General features: G+C 36.8%; 2 protein-coding genes across 2 annotated transcripts in view; both read left to right on the top strand.

Annotated features, from left to right (window-relative positions):
- The window catches only part of meox2a (mesenchyme homeobox 2a), a 42129-nt gene extending 24237 nt beyond the window's left edge, over window positions 1-17892 (top strand). Inside the window, exons 2-3 of the mRNA XM_020923724.2 lie at window positions 2615-2787; window positions 16529-17892. Of these exons, the coding sequence (XP_020779383.2) occupies window positions 2615-2787; window positions 16529-16747 (392 nt within the window). The 3' untranslated portion in view covers window positions 16748-17892. The remainder of the gene's footprint in view (window positions 1-2614; window positions 2788-16528) is intronic.
- A 1296-nt stretch (window positions 17893-19188) lies between these two features.
- agmo (alkylglycerol monooxygenase) overlaps window positions 19189-24145 on the top strand; it is a 137088-nt gene continuing 132131 nt past the window's right edge. The window contains exon 1 of the mRNA XM_020923727.2: window positions 19189-19633. Coding sequence (XP_020779386.2) covers window positions 19517-19633 — 117 coding nt within the window. The 5' untranslated portion in view covers window positions 19189-19516. The remainder of the gene's footprint in view (window positions 19634-24145) is intronic.

Raw genomic sequence — 24145 nt, 5'->3', positions numbered from 1 at the left:
TCAAAGGACAGTAAAATACTTTATAGTTATGTCCCAAAGATATTTTAAAGATAACAGCTAGCATCCTAATGTGCACTTCCTGATCATAGGACAATAAAATACTTCATAATTACACAGCGAAGATATTTTGACTTCATGGGCTGTCACAGTAAATCTAACAACTAGCATACTAATGTGCTTTTCCTGATCATAGGACAGTAAATTACTCTACAATTACACACGAGCCATCACAGTAAAACTAACATCTAGCATCCTAACATGCACTTCCTGATCATAGGACAATAAAATACTTCATACTTACACAGTGAAGATATTTTGACCTCATGGGCTGTCACAGTAAAACAACTAGCATCCTAACGTGCACTTCCTGATCATAGGACAATAAAATACTTCATACTTACACAGAGAAGATATTTTGACCTCATGGGCTGTCACAGTAAAACAACTAGCATACTAACGTGCACTTCCTGATCATAGGACAATAAAATACTTCATACTTACACAGTGAAGATATTTTGACCTCATGGGCTGTCACAGTAAAACAACTAGCATCCTAACGTGCACTTCCTGATCATAGGACAATAAATTACTCTACAATTACACACGAGCCATCACAATAAAACTCACAACTAGCATCCTAATGTGCACTTCCTGATCATAGGACAATAAAATACTCCACAGTTACACAGCAAAAATATTTTTACCTCAAGATCTGTCACAGTAAAATTAACAACAACTAGCATACTAACACGCACTTGCTGATCGTAGGACAATTAAATACTTTATAATTACACACAAGCCGTCACCGTAAAACTAACAACTAGCATCCTAATGTGCACTTCCTGATCACAGAACAATAAAATACTCCACAGTTATGCAGAGAACACATTTTCACCTCACGAGCTGTCACAGTAAAATTAACAACCAGCATCCTAACGTGTACTTCCTGATTAAAGGACAATACAATACTCCACAGTTACACAGCAAACACATTTTTTCTTTATACATTCCGAGACCACAGTGGAGTTTCACTGCCACAGTGAAGCTAACAGCAACTAGCATCCTATCATGCACTTCCTGATCATAAGAGCTGTTTATACAACATATATGTACTGGGACAAATTATGCTCAAAAACATGGGACAAATCAGGGCCTTTAAAGATGCACTGTGTAACTTCTTGGTTGAGAGTTTACTTGTTTCTACAGAGATGTCGTTGCTTTGCCTGGAATGTTCCACAGTATGACTTTAAACAACTCTACATCACATTTATTCACATATCTGTGGTTTTATAGCTCAAAAATACCTAAAAACTTGGTCTGGCTTGGTCTCCATGAAGACAGAAAGCTTTAACGCCATATTGTGAAGCATTTCAGACAAAAGAATATTGATCCTCCACCGGAAAAGTTACACAACACTTTTAGAGAGAGATTTACCTCACAGCTGAATGAAACCGAAACAGGCCTGGTTTCGTTGAGAGCTGGGTGCAGATGGGGCTCTTATTGGCTGTAAAGAGAGCATAGTTAAAGTCCCACATGTGTGCAGCAGGCGTGAGTCCTTCCAGCCACTTAAAGTCTCCATAAACAAAGTCCCAACTGTAAAGTGTGATGGACAGTCCCCATTGTTCCTCGCACACCACTCTGCACCTGCCACACAGCGCTCGGTTCTTGCTTATAAATCTGCTCAAAGTGAAAAAGTAAAAATAAAAAAGTTAAAAATCAATGTTGCAATGCTGTTTCCTCATCAAAAACGCACATAGAGTTGTTTTATTTCATTCATTTAACAAAGAAACCCTGCGTGCTAAGGCTTGAGGAGTTCTTCTCTCCACCTGAAAACACTCCGTTCCACCTTGTGATGTCATTAATTGGTGATACAGGAAGAGCTCCCCCATACACCTTCACTAGAATCATTTGGATCATTTGCAGCCCAAGAATTGCCCAACTTTGAAGCTCCATCTACTGTTTTTGAACTTGTTTTGTTGAAACCTCTTCACTAGAAATAGCTGCTCACTTTATGATGACATCACAAGGTGGAGCAGAGCATTTTGAGCTTGTGGACAGACTAAAAATAAAGGATTAAAGGGTTCATATTACACTATTTTCTGATTTGTTATAATGTTGTTTCCTCATCAAAACTATACCTGGAGTTGTGTTTTGTTTCATTCACACGTTTAACACACAAACCTTGCATCTTTAGGTTGAATTGGTCTCTCAAATGGAAATCTCTGTTACACCTTGTGATGTCATGTGGTAATACAGGAAGTGCTTCACTGTGTTTTTAAACTCCACGCACTTTCATGAGAATCAATAAGATAAATTCATCCCTTGAATTGTAAATCTTGAATAAAGAAAAGAAAAAAAAAGAAAGAAAAAAATAGCTGTTAACTGAGGAACTACCACTTGATGACATCACAAGGTTGAACAGAGCATTTTGAGCTTTGAAGATGTAGACAGACTAATAATAAAAAGGTATTCAAACATGTGTGAATGAAACAAAACACAACTCCAGGTCTGTTTTGGATGAAGGTAGCAGCATATTCTAACGTAATTTAAAGCTCACAAGAGTCAATTTTACGTAATAAGATATTTAAAAAAAATGTGTGGTGTTTGGTTTCAGAGTCACAGGACGGGAATTATAAATCGGACGTGAGCAGTAAACCCAGGAAGGAGCGCACGGCCTTCACCAAGGAGCAGATCCGGGAGCTGGAGGCAGAGTTCGCCCACCACAACTACCTGACCAGACTAAGGCGCTACGAGATCGCCGTCAACCTAGACCTGACCGAGAGACAGGTCAGTCCACACGACACATGATTTAAGCAATGTTTTTGTAAAAAAAAAAAAAAAATAAAATAAATAAATAAATAAATAATAAATAATAATAATAATAATAATAATAATAATAATAATAATAATAATTTTTTACATATTTATATTTAACAATTTTAACAATATTTAGCCATTTTAAGTGCAGAATTTTTTGAGTTGGAAATTTTACATGATCATTTTAAATTCAGACTTTTACCTAACATTTTAAGTTCATAATGTTTTTAGTTATAATGTTTAGTAACCATCAGTGTTGATGTATTGTCTAGAAAAGGGAAAAGGGGGCAGATAACATAAGATTACTCTTCTTTCTGCTCCTGTGACACTGCTGATGTCTTTTTATATGATATGAATGAAATAAATAAATAAACAAATAAATAAAAATAAATATATAATGAGTTCAGAATTAAGAGTTATGTTTAGAGTTTTACCTTACAATTTTAAGTTCATTATTTTACATGACCATTTTAAGTTCATAATTTATTTTAACAATTTTGAGTCCATAATTTTACATAACTATTTTAAATTCAGGATTTTTTGTTATAATATTACATGACAATTTTAAGTTCATAATTTATCTTAACAATTTTGAGTCCATAATTTTACATAACTATTTTAAATTCAGATTTTTTTTTTTGGTTATAATATTACAAGACAATTTTAAGTTCATAATTTATCTTAACAATTTTGAGTCCATAATTTTACATAACTATTTTAAATTCTCAATTTTTAGTTATAATATTACATGACAATTTTAAACTCTGAATTTTACTTATCAATTTTAAGTTCAGAATTTTACATAACAATTTCAAGTTCATAATTTTACATAATTTAACGGTTGGAAATGATGACGTCACGCTAACTGTGCAGTGGACTATACTGAATTAAAACTCCTCTAATGTACACTGCAATTATTCCCTGACAAATACAACTGTATGGGCCCTAACCCTAACCTTTTTTGTAAAAAAAAAAAAAGCTTAAATGCTCTGTTGTTTTTAAAATGTTAATTATTTGATTGGTGTAAAATTATTACGTATATTTACAACATGCAGGCCAACAGGTATCCCATCAAATTAAAAGAGCACTGTGTAACTTTGTGGTTGGGGGTCCGTCACCTGCTTGTTTCTATGGAGATGTCATTGCTGTGCCTGGAATGTTCCACAGTGTGACATTAAACAGTTCTAATTTACATTTATTGAATTACAGGTAGTTTTATAGCTGAAAAATACCTCAAAAAAAAAAAAAAAAAAAAAAAAAAGACGTTCTGACTGTGAACTTGGTCGCCTTTCCACAAATCTGACCTGTAACGTGGTCTGGTTTGGACTCCAAGAAGATAGAGAGGTTTTGTTTAATGCCACACTGTGAAACATTCCAGATGAAGCAATAACATCTCCATTGAGAAAAGAAAATGCAGAAATACACAACAGTCTTATTCATTTGACTATGATTCAAACTCTACACTCAACAATAGAAAAAAGCCTTTAGTGTTTTGGTTTCTGGCGTTTCAGATTTTGCTATGATTGTAAATGTGATCTGTGTTTGACATACGCACAGCCTTGATTTTGACACTCCAAACACACTGAAGCCACAGTATGAAGTCAACGTTAACATGAGCAAAGTGAGCTTGTCTTTGGATATTAACGCCGTGTTGTGATAACGGACAAAGCCTACGAGCAGCTGAGGGGCCTTCACCACCGGCTACTGGATTTTTCTAACTTTCAGACGAGAGCTATTGTGCTCCAGATGTACTAGAGTGAGGGACTATCGTGTTCCAGATGTTTCTTTCTATTCTTTCACTCTGACCACAGTTAGGACTACAGAGGCTCTGAAGGAGGGAGTGTCTCACAAGCAGGGGTGGATAGTAATGAAGCACAAAAGTAAAAATGCAAGACTTAAGTACAAATTTAGGTATCTGTACTTTACTTAAAGGGCCCATAATATACTGTTATCTGATCTATGTGTGACACTTTAGATTAGGGAACACATAATAAAAGTTAGTTAATAGTAAAATGCATAATAATAAATGCTTTATTATAGCTTTGTTAGTATTTATAAAGTACTTTCAATGCATTTTGTCTAGGCCAGGGGTGTCAAACTCATTTTGGTCCGGGGGCCGTATCCAACCTACTTTGATCCCAAAGGGGCTGGATCAGAAAACTCATGGCATATAAACCCCAAAAACAGCAATAAGTTCAAATATTTGTGCAGAGAAACGCAAATCTATTACAGAAATCTTTATAAATAGATGAACACTTTCTTTTATAAAATATTCTAATATTATGAACAACCTGAAACTAAAAAAAAAAAAAAAAAAGCAATTTCAACACAGTGTTTTAACAATTTCTTGTATGCAAATAGGAATAAGTCAATTTTTCTTGTAAAATCCTGCACTCGGCTCCACTTTCCTCATTTTTGACATTTTGCTGATGAGGGTGTCACGGTCAACAGTCAAAACGATCGTCCTTTAAGAGCGTTTGGAAAGAGGCAAGTCTTTATTTGTGCTGCTCTGGTGGGAGGGGCCACGCACAGAGGCGCTGGAGACGCTGCTATTATAAGCACCACAGAAAATTACCAATATTTTAATAGAAAATATAATGAAAATATTTTAGTAGAAAATCAGCCCAGGGCCACATTAAAGGTCTGTCACAAACAGACCTGGAGTTGTGTTTTCTTTCATTCACACATGTTAAACGCACAAACCCTGCATATTTAGGTTCAGTTCTTCTAAAAACTTTCTGTTCCACCTTGTGATGTCACATGGTAATACAAGAAGTGCTCCATTGTGTTTTTAAACTCCTTACATCTTCACTAAATTCATTTAGATAATTTCAGCCCCAGAATTGCCAATCTCTACTAGAAGCTGTTAACGTGAAAACTACTGCTTGATGACATCACAAGGTGGAACAGAGCATCTTGAACTTTGGAGAAAGCATTTCTCAATGTGTGAATGAAACAAAACACAACTCCAGTTATGTTTTTGATGAGGTAACAACATTAAACATGACCTAAAGCTCACAAGAGTTAATTTTGTGTAATCTTTAAGTACATTTTAGAGTGCATACTTTTTACTTTTATTTCACTACATTTGAGAACGTGTATCTGTACTTTCTACTTCACTACATTTTAGATCTGGACTGAAAAATAAAAAGTACTTTGAAATGGCTGAGACTTTTTTAGCCCGTCCCAACTTTGATCAAACCTAAATACACGAAAACAGCTACAAAAATTGAGAAATCAACGGAAACACTTAAAATCAGCTGAATTCATCATGAAAATCACTACATTTTGTCCTTTAATTGGTCTAAAAATCTCTGCAGAATACTTTCACTTTTTAGTCTTTAAGCACTGTTTCCACACCTGGTGATGGGTGTGAAAAAGAATAATGAATCTATAAAATGTTCTGTAAAGCAGCTTTGTGATATATGTCTGTGAAAAACGCTATAGAAATAAAAACTTTTTGGAAAGGGTCTGCAACCTATTTGTCTCCATGGAGATGTATGCTTGGGTTTAAATTGTCCACAGTATGGCATTAAACTAACCTATTTGCATTTATTCAACTATAGTTTTTTTTTTTTTATTGCTCAAAATTATCTTAAAAAAACAAAAACAAAACATTCTTACTGTGAGTGGGGTCGCCTCTCCACAAATCTACCCTGTAATTTGACTTGCAAGTCTCCTCAATTTTAAGTTCATAATTTTACCTAACAATTTTAAGTTTTTACATAAGTTTTTTACATTTTACATAACAATTTTACATTTTACATAACAGTTTTTACATTTTACATAACAATTTTAAGTTCAGCATTTTATGTGCCAATTTTAAGTTCAGAATTTTACATTACAATTTTAAGTTTTTACATACGTTTTTACATTTTACATAACAATTTCAAGTTCATAATTTTACATGACAATTTTAAGTTCAGAATTTTACATTACAATTTTAAGTTCAGAATTTTACCTAACAATTCTTAAGTTTACGGCGACACTGTGGAACATTCTAGGCACATCTCCATGGAGAAAAACAGACGGACCCTCAAACATACAAGTTACACAAACTTTTAAGTAACAAAATTGAGTACTTCATCCACCTCTGCTCTCAAGTCACTTCCTCTGTTCTAACTACGGTAGAAAGTGGTCTCAGTGCGTGGGCCCCTGGCAGTCACAGCAGCAACTGAAATAAATAATAGAAGACAAATGGAGCGGAAGGAAGTCTGTATAATCTCTTGAGCTCTGACCCTTAAAGTTTTATTGTGTGACTTTTCTGGTGGAGGGTCCGTCAGATGCTTTTCTCCATGGAGATGTTATTACTTTGCCGCAGTATGATATTAAACATTTCTATCTTCATGGAGACCAAACCAGACCAAGTTACAGGTCAGATCTGTGGAGAGGCGACCTCACTCACAGTCAGAATGTCTGTTTTTCGAGGTATTTTTGAGCAATAAAACCACTTGTGGCTGGGTAAATGTAAGGTAGCGCTCTTTAATGACATACTGTGGAACATTCTAAGCAGAGGAATGACAAAAAAGTGATGCACTGCCCCAACTGAAAAGTTACACAGTGTACCTTTAAGCTGATTTTTTCATGTAATACTTGAATAACTTTCTCTGTTCTAACTATGATTGAAAGTGGTCTCTGGAATGTTTCACAGTATGGTATTAAACCTTTCTATTTTCATGGAGACCAAACCAAACCAAGTTACAGGTCAGATCTGTGGAGAGGCGACCCTGCTCACAGTCAGAAGGCCTGTTTTTCTAGGTATTTTGAGCAAAAAAACCCACCTGTAATTTAATAAATGTAAGGTAGAACTTCCGTTTAATGTGATACTGTGGAACATTCTAAGCAAAGCAATGTCATATCCATAGAAACAAGAAAGTGATGGGCCTTCAACCGAAAAGTTACACTTTTATGCAGATTTTTTTCATGTAATACTTTTACTTTTACTTGAGGAACTTTTTGCCCTTGTATCTGTACTTTTACAAAATTGAGTACTTCATCCACTATTTCAGTTCTAACTATGGTTGAAACTAGTCTCTGGAATGTTTCACAGTATGGCATTAAAGTATGGCAGTATGGCCTTTCTATCTTCATGGAGACCAAACCAGACCAATTTACAGGTCAGATCTGTGGAGAGGCCACCCCACTCACAGTCAGAATGCCTGTTTTTCTAGGTATTTTTGAGCTATAAAACCAGCTGTAATTGAATAAATGTAAAGTAGATCTTCAGGCAGAACAATGACATATCTATAGAAACAAGAAGATGACGTGCCCCCAACCGAAAAGTTACACAGTGCACCTTTAAGCCTCACAAAGCCCACATCTCACATCTGATCCTAGACCGGTCATGATAATTACTATATTGACTTATCGTTCAATATATGAAAGTTGGAATCCTATTTTTTGGGGTCAGTACTGTATTTGGGTTTATTTTGTTACACTTCTGTGAAATTGATAGTTATATATTTTTTTTGGCTCTATGATCAGATTTATGAGGTAAAAGTTTGAACTAACTCATTACAGATGCAAACGATGTGTTTCATTGTGTGGTTTATGTATTGCAACTCATGACTTTTTAACTATATTGTACATTTAGAATAGTTTTTGCGGCTTAAATCTGCTCTTTTTATATCGTTTTTATGTCAGCGGTATAAATTGGTTTCAGTATTATCGTTTATCGTCGATATTTATTTCAGCGATATTTCGAACTTCAAAATTCGTTATTGTGACAGGGCTACCTCTGTAGAGTAGGGAAATTTCAATGTTGCAACCATAGATATAGCATATATAAATGGACTTAGCTAGATATAAGATAGACATAAGATAGGAACTGAGCATGGGCACACTTCTGGCTCCATCGACTCCAATTCATTTCCTACACATGCATCCCAAATTTCGGACTTCTGGTCATCCCGCAATGCATACTGGGAAGGGTCCTCCAAAAAAGTGAGCATCAAACCGCCACATTTGTTTTCCCAGTGGGATGCGTCTATTGTCTAAGCCGATCTTTTCAAGACTTTTGAACCATATCGCTTTTGTTTGTGGTTCAGATATTGTAATATTTTAGTTCGGACATCGTAATTGTGTTGTTGTCGGATGTCCTAACAGCGGAAAACTGCTTGATGCATGTACTGAAAGAATGTCATCCGTCTTTGTTCATTTTAACCCAGTATTTTTATTTCATTCTTTCGTCCCTAAATCAAAATACGAACATTAATAACAACTGTGCTCCAAATTCGCCCCTAAAACTACAAGCCTCGATGAGCTTCATTTGACTGGAGCTGAACGCTATGGATGACGTCGCGCTTCCTTATTCCACTTCTTTATACAGTTTATGGTTGCAACACAGAGTTCAAGAACAGTCATAATAAAAACAGGCAGTCAGAATCAAGATCAAGATAAGTCCATATGGACAGATTAAATAAATAAAGAGCAGGTGGAGTGACTTAAGAGAATTGTCCCACTGAATATTCACATTATGTTAGCTAGTATTGGTATTTCATTTTCTTTTTTTCACTGACTTTAGCCCTAATTCTGAGGATATAACACATCACAAAAAAATAGTATTGGGTAGCTTGAAAATCAGAGTCCATCTTGAGGAAGGAAGTTTTAAAATCCAATATGATGCAAAATTGATTCTTGCGAGCTTTGGTTGTTCCCATCTCAAAAACAGACCTGGAGTTGTGTTTTGTTTCATTCACACGTGTCTAATCCTGCATTGTTAGTTTGTCTACATCTCCAAAGCTCAAAATTCTCTGTTCTACCTTGTGATGTCGTGAAGCAAACCTTTGCCTGATCAAGGCCTTGTGACAAAACGTTACACGGTTTGTCCTAATAAATCTCACATTTTTCAAGTAAGCAGGATTTTTCTCTATGTTCTTGGGCTGCTCCTTCTCCTCTAACACACCCGTGTCAAGTAAATGACATGTGAAGTTCTCATTCTTTTATTTTGTTCAACAGAGATTGGAAATTCCAAGTCTGAAATTATGAACATGATTTTAGTGAAAGTGCATGGAGTTTAGAAACACAGTGGAGCACTTCACAAAGCATATTTAAGTTTTTCTACATCGACAGTCAGCGCAGTTTGTGTTCTTCTCCCAAACAGAAAACATTCTTTGAGCTTGTGATGTCATGTGGTAATACAGGAAGTGCTCCACTGTGTTTTTAAACTCTGAACTTTCACTACAACCATTTTGATCGTTTCAGTTGCCAATCTCTACTGAACTAAATGTAAAAGGCAGCTGTCAACTTCATGAAGTTAACAGCTGCCAAGGTGGAACCACAGACTTTATAAAAAAAAGTGGACTAAGCGACGCTGGTGCTAGGCTAGCACATGTTTATGGCCATAGTTAGCCTGCCACTAAAAACAGTCTTACCCACTCCACAAAACACCAGAAGAAAATTTATTATTACACCAGACTGTCGATTTAAATGTCTGTGTTGATAGAATAATGTTTGAAATAAAACTAACCTTGCATCGCTTGAATTGTCGCATGTTGAGGGACTATTTTCTCAGCAGCAGTGGAATTTTTACTTTGCCAGTATGATAGGTGTTAGGTGATATCAGTCCGCCGTTGCCAAACTTTCTATCAGGAAGTACAACTCACTGCTGCTGCTCAGACATAAATCCTTCAAATGCAAGGTTGGTTATCGACACAGACATTCACATGGACAGTCTGGTGTAATAATAGATTTGCTTTGGGTGTTTTGTGGAGTGGGTAAGACTGTTTTTAGTGGCAGGAAAACTATGGCCATTGACATGCACTAGTCTAGCACCAGCGACCTCTGCAAATACAAGGACTGGGTGGAATATTTTAAAAAGTGTCTCCACACGTCTCCAACACTCTGGCTCACTAGGAAATGAGGTCCTATGTCCAAAATTCCGGACTGTTCCTTTAATATGAACATTTTAAGACCAAAATGACGAGGCTCACGGCAGCAGTTACAGAGAAAGGGGCGACAATATTATGATGTAAATCAATGGGAGCCAGGGTCAGTAGGAGCTGGACGCGCCCACATGCAAACTTCCGATTTAGAACGAGGCGGCTATGTCCATTTATATAAACATCTATGTGTTGAATAGAGCATTTTGGAGATGTAGACAGACTAATAATAAAACATGTGAATGAAACAAAGCACAACTCCAGGTATGTTTTTGAGGAGGTTATAACATGGCTAAAAGATCACAAGAGTTTATTTTGCATAATATAGGACCTTTAAATAATATTAGTCTATCTATAGCATTGTTTCCCAAAGACTGGGTTGTGGGTCGCAAGAGATTTTTTATGGGTCGCCTTGTTATAATCTGCATGTAGGTCTGCAATATACATATGCGTACATCTCAGCGCGCCCCCTGCTCTTCAGTTTTTTGAGGCGCACTTAAAATTCCTTAATTGTCTGACAAATAGACAGTGCGTTTTATAATCCAGTGCACTTAATGTATTAATGTTGATTGTTCTTACTGACCTTGAACCGATTTTCACATATATTCCACTGAGTGGTGTTCTTTAGTCCGACAGAAGTCGACTGCATCAGCACACAAGGAGTAAGCTGCTTTTTTTTTCAATCGCTTAGAATTTATGCAAATGAGCCATGTGGTTTTAAGTTTTGTTTCTGTAAAACGTAAACAAATGTGCGCAAAGCTGCATTAAACACATTATTACTCAATCTATATTTGAGTTCTCCTCGTAGGAAATAAAAACGTGTCAAGTCTTAAGGGTTGTTTCGCTCAATGCGCCTTATAATCCGGTGCGCCTTATGTATGAAAATAGATGAGAGAATTCAACATTTTTGATATTGTGCCTTATAATTCAGTGCTAATTGTAATAATTAGCAATTGTTCAGAGAGATACAATCAGTCAACAATAAAATATCCTTATTAATGTTCAATAATGGTCCCAAATTTATTTTGTGATTTACAAATAATGTCGATTGACTTGAGTCGTGAAGATTTGTGACTTTTAAAATACAGGTCCCCAGAAAAAAAGTTTGGCAAACACTGATCTATAGAATGTTATAATGCAATCTGAATCCCAGCCATTATGATCTACATTGTTATGGGCAGTAAAAATGCTTAAATCTATTTGCACAGAATAAAACAGGTTTATTTAAAATTATAACCTGTAAGGAAAAAGTCATTTCACTGTGGTGTTAAATCTTTGTCGTCCCCAAACATCGGAGCTGCTGTTTTAATGTCCTATTGGCAGCCACGTTAAGTGTTTTATAGCTGTTTCATAAAGCATTAGCACAGCCTTCCGTTTGGTGCTTTGTGCCAGTGGAAAAGTGTGAGTGTTATTGGAGCTGTGTGTAAGCAGAGGTCCTGTGCGTGTGAGGGGCCCCTTCGCCGCTCGCTGTGGCCCCTGAGCTACAGAGGATTCCAGAGTCTCACAGCACGATGCAAGATAAATATTTGTGCTGACAGTGAACTTCCTGACCAGGGTGGTTGGCGTCCGTCGATTAGTGGCGTCCTAATCGAATAGAAATTGAATTAAAGGTTATAGATTATGCAAAATGGACTCTTGTGAGCTTTAAGTCGAGTTATAATGTTGTTACCTCATCAAAAACAGACCTGGAGTTGTGTTTTATTTCATTCACATCCTTTATTATTAGTCTGTCTACATCTCCAAAGCTCCAAATGCTCTGTTCCTCCTTGTGATGTCATGAAGTGGTAGTTTTCAAGTTTTACCTTTAATTCAGTAAAGATTGACAATTCTAGAAATGAAATTATCCAAATTCTAGTGAAGATGGACTTCCTGTTTTGAAGAGGTTGGGACTTGCAAGCTGTAACTTGGTCTCGAGTCAGATTTGAGTCACAATTTTTAGGACTTGAGACTTGACTTGATAAAATAGACCAAGACTTGGGACTCGACTTGGAGTTGAAGCTCAACAACTTAGAACTTGAGTTGGACTTGAGCCCTGTGATTTGAGAAGACTTTCTATTCTGACCGTAATGATTCGCACTAAGATCTTGACAAGACATTTAAAAAGGAAACATTTGTATTTCTATAAATACTCATATATAAATAATATAAATATATAAATGACTTTTTAAAGTACAGCGTAGTTTAAAATTCATATAAATTGCAAAAATCTAAGCTATATTTGGTATTTTGGTTTAAAGACTTGAAATGAGTTGAAGCTCAAAGCAGACGACTTGGACTTGACTTGGACTTATGGGCCAGTGACTCGGGACTCGACTTGGACTTGACTGTATTTTACTTGGGACTTGAGGTCAAAGACTTGGGCCTTACTTGAGACTTGCAAAAGAACGACTTGGTCCCACCTCTGCTGTATTGCCCCATGACATCACAAGGTGGAACAGAGAGTTTTCTGTCGAGAACGAAAGAAGAACTCAACTTAAATATGCAAGTTTTTGTGTTAAACATGTGTGAACAAAACAAAACCTCAACTGCAGTTCTGTTTGTGAAGAGGAAACAAAATGATAATAGATCAGAAAACAACGTAATATGGGCCCTTTAAATAATTTTAGTATTTTCGATTTGGGAATTGCGACCGTTTAAATTACGATTTCGCTTCAATTCATCTCGCAGCCCTGGCCTTCCGTCGACCAAGAATGTCTTTAATTGATGGCGCCCCTATTCCTGACCACGCGAGCCCCATGAAAGACCCCAGAAATAAATAACCCCGCCCCTTTTCACCCTCAGCGCCCCCCGAGCCCTGCTACCTGATGTTGCATCCGTTTTAGGCAACAGCTTAATCATCAGTCCTGGAGATGTAAATATGGCTGGAGCTGTGGAGTCAGGGAAAACGGAGGTGGGGGCCGAACCGGAGCTGTCATCTTTGTGGTCCGTCTTCATTTTTAGGAAACAGGAGATGTTCCTCAAGATGTAGCTGCACATAAAAATAAAAATAAAGTAAAAAGACAGACAGACAGATAAACAAATGGAATGAAATTAAATGAAACTAGAAAAGCAGTCAGAGAGCGCAGACCTCCGCCAAGGACTACCCCCATTTTTTATATAAATTGCGATAAAATCAGTCTTCTGGATCAGATCCGGATCAGCCTTTGGAATATGAAAGAGGATCCCATGGTCCATCCCTGAGTCAAATTTCATGGGGTTTGGTCAATAATTAACCGAGATATTGAGAAACAAAATTTTTGGCCCCATTTACCACAATGTTAACTAAAATTTCAAAGTGATCCAGAATCCAGGATTTCTTCCGGATCACCCCCAAAATGAAATCAGTTCTTCCTTTTCACATTTCCAACAAATCCTGAAAATTTCATCAAAATCGGTCCATAACTTTTTGAGTTATGTTGCTAACAGACAAACAAACAAACAAACAAACAAACAGACAAACGCCGGCAAAAACATAACCTCCTTGGCGGAGGTAATTAAAGAGATCTATGAAAAGAACAATAAGAAAACACTGAATATTCAAACGGCAAATTATAAAACATATAAACAATAAAACATAGATACTGCAACTAGAGATGTCCTGCTGAAAGGTCATCTAATGTTCTAAAGTTGCTAGGTCAGAAATAGGAATACACTAGACAGTTTGCAAGAACCATGAAAGTTGTAGATCGTGCACCGGCCAATTAGCGAAGAGTTGTGAAGCCATGACGTCAAACTCAAGCGCCTGTCTGGTGGAACAGCACAACAGTAAACAAAGCGGTCGAGATGGATGTAAACGAAGACATACAGTCTGTGTTGGCAACGATTCCCGAGATCAAGGATTTAAGGATCAAGGATTTTATCAAGGGGAAAGACGTTATTGCCGTTCTTCCTACGGGATTTGGCCCATTACATACGTCATGACCAAATAGCAGTGATTGATTAAATAAAAAAAAGTACCCGCCTACCATCAAGCGAACAAATCCTAATGCTGCGAGGTCAGACGGTTTCCACGAAGTGAAACTGGCTGATGAATCAGGCTAGTACTGTGGATGACTTTAAAACAATATTATTTTACAGTATTATAGGCTACAAATTATTAGAGTATTTTAAAATTTGGCTTTTTTAAAAATCTCAAAATACTTATTATTATTGAACTGGGGATGAATTCACCATGGAATACACCATAGAAAACTGTACTGGGACATACATAATTGCAACAAAACACTTAAAGGTGCATCGTGTAACTTTTTTGGTGGAGGCTCTGTCAAATACTTTTCTCTAGAATGTTTCACAGTGTGGCATTAAACCTTTCTATCTTCACAGAGACCAAGTTATAGGTCAGATCTAAGGAGAGATAATCCCACTCACAGTCAGAGCGCGTGTTTTTCTAGATATTAAGCTATAAAAACACCTGTCATTGAAAAAAATGTAATGTGGAGCTGTTTAATGTCACACTGTGGAACATTCCAGACAGAGCAATGGCATATCCATCCAGAAATAAGCAGGTGACGGACCCTCAACCAAAAAGTTACACAATGCACCTTTCTGAACATATAAGCTTTCATATAGAAACAACAAAAGTGTCCAATCTGAAGATGTTCTAATATTTAATTTCAGATTGCAGACATAGATTTATATGGAACATTATTAATTCAATTTTATATATTTATTTATTTTCTCTCAAAGGGGCATATAGATCACCTCTTAAAGTAGCACCTATGCACACCAAACTTAACAAGCTTGTATTTTGACTGTTGTCTATTTTAAAGTGTGTAACAGTTTTTTGTTTTTTTTTTGTTTTTTTTAATGATTCTCTTCATATTAACTTAATTTGATGGGATTATACCTGCTGTAAATAAGTTTTTAAGATATAAATTATAGTAATACACCAATTTAGAAGGAATTTGCAAAGAAAAGTTGAAAAATGTGTTGAAAATTACAAGTAAAGTAAAGAGTTCTATTTTAGAGAGTTCAGCACTGATGACGTCACACTGGGAGAATTCTAAAAAAATTATATTATATTATATTATTATATATTTTAAACATTGTTTCAACAAATGCATGTGTTTCTGTACATTTTTATTTGTCAAATGCAGATCTCTGTGTACATTAGAGGAGCTTTGGCCCAGTGTACATTATAATTGCTTGGTAACAATAGTGGAATTCCCTAGTGTCATATCGTGATTTCTAACCCGGAAGTATATTTTGAAACCTAAAAAAAAATGGCCAAAATGGGAAAATATATTTACATTTTTTTATGAAATATTAACTGTGTTTTAGTAAAAGGAGTATTCAAACATGTCCTCAGCTTGACTTATTAAAAATGTAACACTAAATATTAGGACAATCAAAATTTTTACGCCATTTTTCAGTACAAAAATGCATATGAACAAAACATATATACAAAAAACTGGCTCTGTATGTTTTTTTGTGTCTAATTTGTCAACAAAATGAACCAAGACATGTAAGCCTGATGGCCAAGATGTTGTGTTAATAAAAATGAATAAAAATGAGCCTTTCCATGTTACAGAGTTTTCATCTAAGTGCCTCATGCAACTGTCGCCCAGTCAGGCCGATTGTATAAATGTGATAGTGCTCTGAAAGGGGAGCAACTTAGGACTCAAGAGCGTGAAAAATGAAACTGAAAATTATAAAGTATGTTAATATGTTGCTTTCAAAACAATAAAAAGTAACATGGTGATGTAAATATGTTCTGTGTTAGAGGTGTGGACTCAAGTGTCGTACCTCCTCTTTAAAGAGCATTTCCAAATGTTTTCCAGACACTACACTTGTGATAAGTGTCGTAGTTTTAATCAAAAATGACAGAGATGTTTTTTTTTTACTTCCTGCAGGTCAAAGTGTGGTTCCAGAACAGGCGGATGAAGTGGAAGCGAGTGAAAGGAGGCCAGCAGGGGGCAGCAGCTCGAGAGAAAGAACTGGTGAATGTGAAGAAGGGAACGTTACTGCCGTCGGAGTTTTCTGGGATCGCGGCGCTGCACCACTCCACAGACTCCCTAGCCAACGACGACAGCCACGACAGCGACCAAAGCTCTGACCACGCCCACTTATGATCGGCCCCAACTCGGACTAAGACTCCGACCCAGAAGGATGCCCAAAGATGCCCAAAGGATGCCCGTTTCCTGCTTTGCCATCGTCCACAGCGATGCTAAATAAGTGTAAAAAGTGCAGCAGCGCAGAAGCATTGTGTAGATATAAAGTGAAGTCATATTAGTGACGAATGACGCCTGACTGTAAACAGGAGTGGACGAGCCCTAAGCTGTTACAGCTCTAAAGACTCTAAAGAATCTAAAGACTCTAAAGACTCTAAAGACCAGCTGACCTGACAGTTTGTAAAGTGTCATGTACTTTGAATTTATTGGTTGCATTTTGAGCTCAGACTTGCCCCGACTACAGCCGTGCAGATGAACATGGAGACTGAGACCTGACCGTTCCATTAATTGCTTGCAACAGCTGACATAGAAACCACGATGAATCATACTTCTGAACTCTGACCTTTTTCCAAATAAGGGAACTGCCAGAACGAGAGCCCCAAGGACCTCTGCTCTGCACAATGCACAGTTTCATGAATGATTTGTCCACTCCTTTTTACACCCCATATTAGAATCACAGAAGAATTGCAAATCTTATAAAGAAAGATGCAAACATTCCATGTTGTGAGTGAGGGAGTCTAAAGCTTTGCACTGTTCACTCAGTTTGATTCTACTGTATGCAATGGACTTATTGATCAAATCAAGTGTCAGGAAATAAAGTTAGCTTAGCTAATGTAAATGACATGTAAATAATATTACGTTCATGATTTTATACCCACTGTAGTCAGCGCCTTGTAAATCCACTGACAGGGATTCGTCTACCACTTTTAAAGAAGACATGCTGTGCTTTTGTCTGCTAGATAGATAAATGCATCATTAGTTTATAATATGGACGTTTTATTGATCTAACACTGCTGACTAAAAGAAGCAAGTCTGTGTCTGACACTAGCACACAGTTCACAATAATTACTTCTAGTAATTACTAGAATATTAGACTCTCTAAATACAACTTTGAGAGGGTAAATGAGAAATGAAAACAATTATAACGAGGCCCTAAAAATGTAATTTTGCATAACATGTCTTCTTTAAGGTGAAACCAGTTTGTAATAACTCCTCATCATCACTTGTCTCGCTGTGTCTGCAGGGACTGTTTGAATAAAAGTCCACAGTGGAGTATAAATGTGTGTTTGGTGTTTGCATATCTTCCTCTCACTGGTAATCATTAATGAAAAAATGTCATTTAGAGAGCCATAGATACTAAAGCTCCAGGAGGAGGGGGGCTCTGCTCCCAAACAGAGCACCACTTTCCCCACTTTGGTGTAGCTGCATTTGAATGAATTTACAGGACACATCTGAGCTTTAGAGGAATAAGTTCTTTCACTCTCAGATCATTGACTTGAGTGATGTTTGGATCCAGCTCATGCTCAGAGGCCCTGTAAAAACACTCTGGGTCAGATGTAATTTGACACAAAGCAATAACAAAAACTAATTCTTTTGAGCAAAGACAAACGGACAAGTTTCACATAGTTGCAATGTAGTGATAGACTTATAAAACACATTCTTATGTGATATCTTCAAATAAGAAAGAAAAAGACTGACAACACTCACCGTCCATCTAGGTTCCAGAAAAAAAGATTATGTATAATTATTTACACAAAATATTTCAAATACAAGTCATATGAACAAGTGAATGTTTGTTATGGACTAATAATGTTGTTTCCTTTTACAATTAGGACAAACAGGAATGTCATTTCCAGTTTTTAATGATATTCCTATTCTTGTGTGGTCAACCGTCTACAAACATAATGGTTTTGAGGCTCCTCCCTTTTTCATCAGGCTTCACCACAAAAACAAACAAACAATGGATATTACAACCATTACAGCTGACGGCGGCTCTGGGTGTGGCCAGTGTCAGACTACAGTCGATCAAAGGACTCATGGCCAATGAACTCAACTCAACTCAACTCAACTCAACTGGGCGACACTGACATTCCATATACTTTTATCAAACGCACGTGTGAACTTCCACCAGAATTTCCAATATAATTTTAATACATTAGAGTTCTATTTTTGCATAAAATAGGGAATAGTGATGAATAATGATAAAATATTAGTAATCAAGCTTCATGTTTGGTTTCCCACAGCTCCACAAAAGCCATAACCAATAGTTTGTTTATTTGTCTTCAGCTGAGACTAGTGGTAATAAACACTTAATGCAACAATTAATGCAGCCAAATAGTACAACAATAAATATGCAGGACAGATAAAACCAGCTAACTAACTCATGATGACTCTAGTGTGGATTACATATTGTTTTTACGCAACCAAACCAAACCATTACGCAACAACCGTGTACAGTCAACCATAGCTTATCATTCAGTGCATGCCTCAGGGAAAAATGAAAATGTGCTCATGTTTCTTCATCACGCGCGGGGCATGTGTATATGTGTATGCGCGTGTGCGTGTGTGTGTATGTGTATGTGTGTGCGCGCGCGAGAGAGGAGGGCGTTACTAGGCTACGACCGTGGAATTCTCCCCGGACGACACAGACAGAGGGAATAAGTCAAGTTTCAGAGCGTGACCAAAGGTAAACTCTGCCCCCCGGTGACCTGTCCTCACTTATAAAGCCTGACCTACGCGCACGGACAGCCTTCAGAGTGCGTCAGCGCGCGCCGCGGAGCTGAGACACAGAGACGCTCTTTCACTTCCCAGCTGACCCACTTTCAGGGACACGAGGGGGAAAACAAGTTCAGCCGAGGTCTCCACGTTTCACCTGCGCAGGTAGACGCGATGGCTGCTCCGGCCGTGCCCGTGTCCACCGTCGGGTTCCGGGCCATGTTCGCCCTGCTCACGCCGAACGAGTCATCCTTCGAGACGGTGCAGGAGGTTCCGCAGTACGTGCAGCAGGTGGGTACTGTGCGCGCTCGGTGCAAGGGCAGAATGGCGTCGTCCTAATGCACAGATAACTACAGTGTTTAGAATGAGAAAAGTTCTGTTGGTGAGTTTCTGAAGTCCGTTCCCACAGTGTAGTTGCACAATGGTGTTACAGAAGACCCATGACACAGACACATGCTCAGAATCAAAAAAATAAAAAGACAAAGGTTATGCAAGTGGAAAAACTAACTCAGCCTGCAATCTTTCATTTATTTTTATTTTTTTATATTTTCAAAAAATATGTAAATAGTACAAACATTTGGACAAAATTTGACAAATGCTAGAATACGATGCTCACTGTTCTAATTCTTCTAACTCATTTGGAATTGAGAGACACTTTAGCTGGGTATCGTTGAGAAGTTGCCGATATGATACATGCCTCAATACACAGGCCACAATACAATGCATATCTCGATATATATATAGGCCACGATACGATATGTACTTCGATACGTAGGCCATGATACGATACATATCTCGGTACAGTGCACTTTTGATTCAATACAATCAGTGTTGGGGAGTAACAGATTACATGTACCAGAGTTACATAATTAGAGTACAAATTATGAGTAACTGTATTCAGTTACAGTTACTGTTTAAGTGAGTGGTAATTGGATTACAGTTACTTTGTTGAAATAAATGGATTACACAGAGGTATTTTCCTGTTTTCCCCTTTTTTTTTTTTTTTTTCTTTTTTCGGTAATTCCACTCATTGACGGACACTGAACCAGGTCTAAAACCAGGTCTAAACTAGGTCTAAACTAGGTCTAAACTAGGACTAAACCAGGACTAAAACCAGGTCTAAACTATGTCTCAAACAGGATTTAACAGGACTAAATCATGCTGTGTGGACCGTGTCTCCTCCTCTTCTATCATTAATATTTTTAATTTGGTTCAGTAAAATCTGGTCCTTTTTTTTGTCTTTTAGCAGATAAAACATCTTATGTTACGATATTCTAGTCTTTGCTTCTCTACAGCAAACTAAGTAATCCAAAGTATTCAGATTACGTTCCTCACTTTAAGTAATTTAATGGATTCCGTTACAAACTACATTTTGGCGTATGTAATCTGTAATCTGTACGGGAATACATTTTAAAACCTTCCCAACACTGAATACAATATCTTTCAAATCAATTCGATACAGTTCAATAAAAAAAAACAAAAAAACAAAAAACAAAGGCAAAATCATGGCTGTGATACTAAAAGTCTTTGTTAAACCACTTTTTGTGCAAAGTTCATATGAAGCACAAACATTTTAATCATCAAAACTGTGAAAATGTCAAATGTGTCACATAAACAAGCAATAAAACTATAACGCAGAAACAAAACAATTTAGTAAAATATACCAAACAATACTCTTGGTGATATATCGATACAGTAGCCCCTGATATCGATACTGTATCATCACATTAAATGATACGATATATGGATATTTTTATATTTTTGCACACCCCTAGAGACACTGTAACCTTTTTAAACCTTTGATAACTAGATGCAGATCCCCCCAAAGCTTCATAAACAGGACTAATGAGTTATTTTATAAGATTAATAGTTTATAACACAGGTCTATGCCAGCGTTTGAAGGTAAATGAGTTTCATAGCTGGAGTAAAATGTTTGTGATAGGTAGAGTAGTTATTTAGGTCATGCAATGTCCTTGGATAGGAATAAAATATCTTGTCTTAAATATCAGAAAATCTCGTAGTTTAGATCTCTCCTAATTTGTTTTTAAGTGCATGGGATTATTGTTAATTGCAGATGTATTCTTTTTCATGTGTGTGAATTTGTTTATGTGCACTGTGAACATGAAACCTGAATCAAAAATCTAAATTAGAGCGGAAATAAAAATCACAATAGTTTTTTGTTTTTTTTAAATGGTGTAAAGGTGTATAATTTTTTGGTTGGGGGGGGTCACCTGCTTGTTTCTATGGATATGTCACGTTTTACAGTATGACAACTCAAAAAAAGCTCAAAAATAGCTAGAAAAACAGACATTCTGACTGTGAGTGAGGGATGTATTTCCACGTATCTGACCTATAACTTGGTCTGGTTTAACCTCATACTGTGAAACATTCCAGACAAAACAATAACATATCCATGGAGAAAAGCATTTCACAGATCCTCCACCAGAAAAGTTATACAATGCACCTTTAAATTGTTATTCTGCAGACTAATCGCATTGACACTTTCTTTTACTTAATAAAAGAGAAAAGACCCTGTCCTTTACGACGCACAAAGCAGATGAGTGTGTACAGAGACTGGGGTGTTTGATTGTCTCTAGGATCTGCTCAGAGAGAAGATTCTCAAACACGACCTTATCATGTTTTAATGGACATTACCGATCAAAAGTTTTAGAACACCGTAATTTTTCCAGTTATTTATTGCAATTTCAAGTCGTGCAAGTCCAACGAAGAGCTCGAAATGGTACAAAGGTAAGAACTGAACAGACAGAGATTTAAAAAAGATAAAAGATACAAAACACAAGTCCAAGCTCTGCCAAAACTACCTCAAAAAAAAAAGAACAATACTGTGAGCTTGAAAACATGGAGTGTCCAGCAGCACAGTGTCCAGACTTAAACCCCATGGAGCTGGTTTGGGATGAACTGGACAGAAGAGTGAAGCAACCTACAAGTGCCACACATTTATGGAAACTTCTGTAACAGACTTGGGAAGAACTTTCGGCAACACTTATTATACTATTAACATCTAACTACCTCCTAATTATCATAGTTGTAAATGGTTTATTTGTCCATCCATCCATCCATCCATTAATGACAAATAAACCCATTTTCTAAGCGGAAGAAAATGGGTTTATTTGTCATTAATTAGTATTTATTCAGTCCTTATTAATGTCTAATTTCCCATAAACTTATTCTGCTATTAGTTAGACATTTACAAACACTTATTTCCTATTAATTCACTCCTTATTACTGCTTATTAATACGATACTAGGTCATTTTTGTTCATGAATTATGATTCTAATCAGCTTTTGGCGCAAATAAGTAAAAACAAAATTTCTTCTGCTACTAGTCCTTATTAGAATCATAAATCATGGACAAAAATGGCTTAGTATCATATTAATAAGCAGTAATAAGGAGTGTATTAATAGGAAAGTGTTTGTAAATGTCTAACTAATACAGTAAGAGAATAATCTTATGAGGAATTAGACTAAATAAATACTAATTAATGACAAATAAACCTTTTACAACTGTGCTAATAAGCAGGTGGTTAGATGTTAATAAGTGCACCCGAAAAGAAAGTGTTACCGAACTTTCTGAAGAATATTTGATTTCTATTGTAAAAAGAGCGAGCCACAAGTGTGTTCAGCTGTAATATTTGCCAAAGCTGGACACTTTCATGAATCAAAAGTTTAGAATATGTTTTGGTCAACAGTAAACAGTAAAAAAAATTGGAAAAAAGTGTGGTGTTCTAAAACGTTTGACCGGTAGTTTTTTTTTTTCTTAGAATGCATTCACACTTGCACTATCACCACATCAAAACTTTAACTAAACTTGGAACTAAACCAACACTAACACGAATCTAGGTCGAATCTTTGGACTCAAACTGGCCCACATAGGAAGCAAACCATTTTTAGTTTTAGTTCAGATTAAAAGTTCTCTGTGCAACTTTTTCGTTTGGGGTCCGTCACCTGCTTGTTTCTATGGATATGTTATTCCTCTACCTGGTATGTTCCACAATATTTATTCAATTACAGGTGGTTTTATAGCTCAAAAATAACTGGAAAATCTCGGCATTCTGACTGTGCGGGGGTCGCCTCTCCGCTCCACAAATCTGACCTGTAACTCGATCTGGTTTACTCTGTGTGAAGACAGAAAGCTTTAACACCATGCCGTGAAACATTCTAGACAAAGTGATAAGATCTCCACGGTGAAAAGTATTTGACGGACCCTCCAGCAGAAAAGTTACACAGTGCAGTTTTAAACCAAGAAACGGGGCTCAGGTGCACCGATACTTGCCACACCAAAGGGAATAAAAATATGTAATAGTTTAAAGGTTGTATAGAGGATTTTTTTTTTGTTTCAAATTGTCAATGAAAGTTTAAAATACCATTACAGAGACGCAGCAGCCTTGTAATTATGATGACCAAAAAAAAAAGAATAAAAATCTATCAACTGTGGATGTAGTGAGGCCAGATAAACATCAGCCAATAGAAAACAAGGCTCCCTCATTTTCTATTGGCTGTTCGGTTGTCAATCAAACTCCCTACGTTTCTAGTGTAATTGACTCGTCGGCGTGCGGGGATTATGTGGTTTACGCAGCGGTTCTTAGAGGCTTTTTCAAACTGTAGCTTCTTCGCATTTCGCACAAAGTTTGTTGCGATGGCGGACGAGAATCCACGACCAGTTCGGCGCAAAAGAAAGTCCGTTTTTGAGGTCACTGAAAGAAGAAGAGAAGGGGAAACGGAGCGAAGACAAACTGAGGTGATTCTTGGAGATTCCTTTCAGCGATTGCGCCAATGAAGCAGA

This window comes from Boleophthalmus pectinirostris, unplaced genomic scaffold (genome assembly GCF_026225935.1).
Source record: "Boleophthalmus pectinirostris isolate CB_2022bp ecotype Guang Dong unplaced genomic scaffold, ASM2622593v1 HiC_scaffold_6, whole genome shotgun sequence".
Lineage (NCBI taxonomy): Eukaryota > Metazoa > Chordata > Actinopteri > Gobiiformes > Gobiidae > Boleophthalmus > Boleophthalmus pectinirostris.
Note: the sequence above shows the minus strand (reverse complement) of the source record. Positions and strands in the feature narration are given on the sequence as shown.